This window comes from Urtica dioica, chromosome 11 (genome assembly GCF_054948205.1).
Source record: "Urtica dioica subsp. dioica isolate 48M chromosome 11, U.dioica_male_clone48M_v1_H2, whole genome shotgun sequence".
Taxonomy (NCBI): Eukaryota; Viridiplantae; Streptophyta; class Magnoliopsida; order Rosales; family Urticaceae; genus Urtica; species Urtica dioica.
The window spans coordinates 5,659,825-5,664,709 of record NC_142766.1 but is presented as its reverse complement, the minus strand read 5'-3'; the positions used below and the strand labels follow the sequence as shown (position 1 = coordinate 5,664,709).

Here is a 4,885-nt window from a genome sequence, read left to right as displayed (position 1 = left end):
TAAATATTATTTTAGTAAGATTCTCTTCAAAATTATAACTATTGGTTATATGGTAAAAAGATTAATAGTATTGTCATAGATATTTAAATAAATAAAAATTTAAGGAATGTATTGCTTGAAATTTATTGTGTTTATATAAGTAGTTTTATTTTAAAATTGGCACCCCCAAAGTTCGATTTCCTGTGCATCAACTTATTATGATAGAGCTTTAATTGTTTTACATAATCGTTAAAAATGCAATCACATGAAGAAACCATGGATATTAGCAAATAAAATTAGGTGGCTCATTCTACTCATTCAAAATTATTTAACATAGTGCTCAACAGCTCTAGAGAGTGTTAACACAGACAAGCACATAGACGAGAGAACTCTAAAGAGTATCCCCCATTAGTCTGACAGAATGATAATAGAAAAAGCTACTAGGTAGTAGTAGAGATGTCTCCGATTATGCCACCACACGCATTTGGATGTGCGAGGAAGGCGTGTTGTCGAACCACAGCTTCAGGTCATGTCCGTCGCTAACTCCCATGAGATTGCAGAACCTCTTGTAGAACCCGACGCTTGATGCATCGCTTATCCCATGTCCCAAAGCACGGCTGATTATGTCGCCGATGACACCATTGTTTGAGATTTTGCCAGCGTTGAGGACAACGTCGTGGCACGAAGGCTTGTTGTCATGTTTGGTCATCCACAACCAGATGGCCGTCTTGAAGGACACGATCGGGTCTGTCGCGACCAACTCGGGCTTCGTTATCAGATCCACGCCAAGTGCTTGACCAGCAGGGCCGTAGTTGAAGTTGCTGAAAATCAAAGCATTGATATAAATGTCTTAAATAACACTATTTAAAGAGTCAATTCTCTGGGAGGAATAGATAAAATAGTAACTGAGCGAGTTGGATGGCTCCACGCGGGGTGTATTTCTTGCCGGCAGCACAAGGCCAGTGGGTGGATGTGCAAAAGTTAGTGTCATAAGCAGTGGTGTTGATATGGCAGAGCCCCCATCTGAACGGGTTTTCCAAGTCCGACCTTTTCTCTACAATCAATCAAGAGGGGTACTTGTTAATTAGCAGCGAAAGAGGAGCGTTGATATAATATCAATACCTGAAGTGGCGTGGGAGACGTGGGCGAGGAAGGCAGCGATCTCCCTCTTACGCGTCGCCACATCGCCGGTGGTTGCGAAGGCCGGGAAGGACTCGGCCGCGACGAGGAAGGCGTGGTAGCTGTAGAACCCGTGGCTGGGGCATTGTTTCCGAAGGGGAAACATTTCTTGAAAGAGCGACTCGGTGATAACTTCTCTGACAGACTTGGCGGTGGCGTTGGTGCGCCGGGCTGGGGCGGAGTTGAGATTGTCACATTGGTAGTCGCACACGTCCTCGCTGCAGTAACCGTGGCCGCTGCCGCACCATCCGCTATTGCTGCAGCAGCGGTAGTCGCCGCAGGGGGGGTCCCCGACATCGCTGCCGCAGCGGTGGTCGGACCGCTCCTGGTCCCAGGGGCAGTCGTACAGGCAGTTGTTGTCGCAGAAATCGGCGTTGTCTCCGCAGTAGCCCCAGAGGCTGCAGCACTGGTTGTTGGGGCACCGGGCTCCACCAGCTTGCCTTCCACACTCCTGCGCCCCGACCACCAAAGCCGACGCCAGCATCACCAAAACAGCACTAGTAGTACGGCTGAGCTTCATTTCTTTCACACTCTGTTCTTCTAATATCTCTTGCTTCTTTGTGGGTTTTCAGTTGTGTAGGCAACCAATTTCATGTTTCTTTATTTATAGCCAGTGATAAGTAGAGATTAATTATGGCTACTCATATTTTTCGTGTCCTGTCATTGTCACATACGAGAGGACACGACGAGAGGGTAGCAATGGGCGGGCCAGAATCAACTATTTTGTAGTCACTTGTACCATTCGCCCTTTCATTGAGATGGGAATGCGTGATCAGGTTTACAGAAGAAAAAAAAAAGTAACTCTACAAACTTTATTATGACACCACTACTTTTCCCTTTCTTTGACAATGTTTCGCACAATTTCTCTCACGCATACCGATTGTCCTATTATTGATCTTTGTGTTGCAACTTAATTATAAATTAATAGGTTATGTTTGGAATAATTGAAAATAAAAGAGTTCTTTTCTTCAATGATTTAAATGGCGTTTTCGTTACCGTTTCGAGGCTCCTGATTTACGGAAAACCGTCATGCCGACAGAAAATCGAAAGGAAAAAAGTGGAAAATGGCAAATGAAATGCCGTTTTCAATGGAAAACCGATGTGCCGACGGAAAACCGAACGGAAGTAATGTAGCGAAACAAACAAATACTATTACAATCGAAGCTCTGAGAAAGGCTTCAAGAATCAATTGGGATTCAACCTGAATGTCGATCAACAAAGGAAAAGGAACAGAGTTCTTGGGAGAGAAAAAGAGGGCGAAGCAAGAGACAATAAACCTCACATCAGTCATCAATGACTTGACGTTTTTCATAAAAACTCAGTTAACCCAATCATTGGGCGTGATTACATATATATTACACATCCCAATAAAACCAACAATAAAGGAACAAATAAGAACGGAACACGTGTAAAGGTAACAACCAACTAGTTTTAATTAAAACAAAACAAAACTCGCAGCTCGCAACTCGCAGCTCGCTCAACTCGAAGCTCGCAGCTGCTCGCTCAACTCCTCGCCCAGCTCGCTCAATACCCAATAAAAAATAAAAGAAACAACAGACAGTCGTTTTCAATACGCCCCCTCAAGTTGGAGCAAAGATGTTTCGCAGCTCCATCTTGGACATGAGCACTCGCAACAAAGGAGACGCCAAAGGCTTAGTCAGAGCATCAGCAATCTGTCCTGACGACTTGACAGGAAGCAACTTCAAATCACCTTCTCGAATATGATCACGAACAAAATGCAAGTCAATCTCGATATGCTTTGTACGCTCATGAAAAGCCGGATTCGAAGCAATTTGAATAGCTGTCTGGTTGTCACAGAACAAAGCTGCAGTGTTGCTTTCCTGGATTCTCAAGTCAACAAGCAGCTGTTTTAACCAAAGCAACTCGCTTGTCCATACTGCCATAGCTCTATACTCCGCTTCTGCAGACGATCTACTAACCGTTGTTTGCTTCTTCGACTTCCAGGAGATAAGGCTATCTCCTAGAAACACACAAAACCCGGTAATAGATCTCCTTGTATCAGGACAGGTGGCCCAATCAGCATCTGAAAATCCTGTGAGTCGTGGAGCCGAGGATGCTGAGTAAAAAAGGCCTAGACCTGGCTGAGCTTTGATGTATCTCAGGAGATGATGAGCATCTGAGAGATGTGTAGACCTTGGTGCAGATATGAGCTGACTCAGTTGATGCACCGAAAAGGTTATGTCAGGCCTTTGTAATGGTCAAATACAAGAGCCTGCCGACCAGCCTTCTGTACACAGTAGGATCCTCAAGCAGATCACCCTGATCTCTGCTTAACGAAGACCTGGGATCCATGGGTGTTTTTGCTGGCTTGCTGTCCAAGAAACCATAGTCAGAGAGTATCTGCAAGGCATACTGCCTTTGAGATTCTGTGATTCCTGACTTAGCTCTAGCTATCTCAAGACCCAAAAAGAACTTCAGCACTCCCAAGTCCTTCATCTTAAACACCTTCATCAGTTTGGCCTTCACAAGTATGAACCATGCTAGGTCCTGCCACTATGATGTCATCAACATAGAGGATAATTGCCACAAAATTTTCATCAACCCCGGTGGTGAAGAGGGAATAATCAGATTTTGACTGTTTGAAACCAAGTCCTTCAAGAATCTCAGTGAATTTGATATTCCATTGCCTTGATGCTTGTTTCAAACCGTATATAGATTTGTGCAGCTTGCAAACCAACCTAGTATGGCTTCCACTAGGATTGGCTAACTCTTCACCTTGCAGTAAGTTGTATCCCAAAGGGATGTCCATGAAAACTTCTTCACTGAGGCTTCCATTAAGGAAAGCATTATCCACATCGAACTGGATTAAATGCCACTGGTGAAAAAGTGTCAAAGTAATCCAGTCCCCCCTGTTGAGTGTAGCCTTTTGCCACTAATCTGGCTTTCCTTCTGGCCAAGACACCTTCAGCATTGAACTTGTTCTTATACAACCACCTGCATCCTATAGTTCTTTTCCCTTCTGGTAAGGGAACTATGGACCAAGTCTCATTTGCCTTCATGGCATTTAACTCTTCCTTCATAGCACTTCTCCAATGCTCATGCTTGGCAGCTTGATGGTAGTACTCTGGCTCACTTTCCATGGACACAGCCAGTACAAAGGCCTTGTAGGTGTCTGAAAGTCCTTCATAGCTAATCACAGCTGCCAACTGGTGAGGAGACTTGTGGTGTTGATGATCATCAGCTCTAGGGATTCCTGTTGCAGCCGCCACGTCACAATGGAAATCCTTCAAATATGAAGGCTTGTGTCTGCTTCTAGTTGATCTCCTAACTGCAAGTTCACCTTCCTCAGCTGCATGAGGCTCTTCAATGCCATGTTCTACCTGTTCATCATTACCTGCATTCACCTCAGGTATATGGACACTAGTGGGACTATGAGAGTCTTTTCCCATGTCAGGTGTTAGGAGATTACTTGAATTATATGGCAGCACTTCATTATAGTTATGATGGTCAGTTGTGACATAAGGGTCACAATTAGTTTCTTGATTTATCCTCTCAAAAGGATAAACATTTTCATGAAAAACAACATCCCTAGATATGAAAACATTTTTAGTATCCAAGTCATATAGTCTATAACCCTTGATCCCATTAGGATAGCCTATAAACATGCATCTCTTAGCTCTAGGGTCAAACTTGCTTCTATTAGCTTTCAGGGTGGATGCAAAAACAAGGCAACCAAAACTTCTGAGATGATCATAATTTACAGGCT

General features: G+C 44.0%; 1 protein-coding gene across 1 annotated transcript; it reads right to left on the bottom strand.

Moving 5' to 3' along the window:
- Positions 1 to 262: 262 nt before the first annotated feature.
- Positions 263 to 1,883, bottom strand: LOC149380844 (lectin/endochitinase 1-like). The gene is made up of 3 exons (XM_089630759.1): positions 1,102 to 1,883; positions 886 to 1,033; positions 263 to 800 (listed from the first exon to the last, which is right to left on the bottom strand). The coding sequence occupies exons 1-3, from the start codon at positions 1,676 to 1,678 to the stop codon at positions 446 to 448; spliced, it is 1,080 nt and encodes a 359-aa protein (XP_089486885.1). The 5' UTR covers positions 1,679 to 1,883; the 3' UTR covers positions 263 to 445.
- Between the last annotated feature and the right edge of the window lie 3,002 nt (positions 1,884 to 4,885).

Bases quoted from the DNA above. Each gene is read 5' to 3' on its own strand.
- LOC149380844 (XM_089630759.1), bottom strand. From the start codon at position 1,678: ATGAAGCTCAGCCGTACTACTAGTGCTGTTTTGGTGATGCTGGCGTCG. The intron at 1,034-1,101 runs GTATTGATATTA...GATTGATTGTAG, and splicing joins CGTCTCCCACGCCACTTCAG to AGAAAAGGTCGGACTTGGAA. The intron at 801-885 runs GTTACTATTTTA...TTTGATTTTCAG, and splicing joins GGAGCCATCCAACTCGCTCA to CAACTTCAACTACGGCCCTG.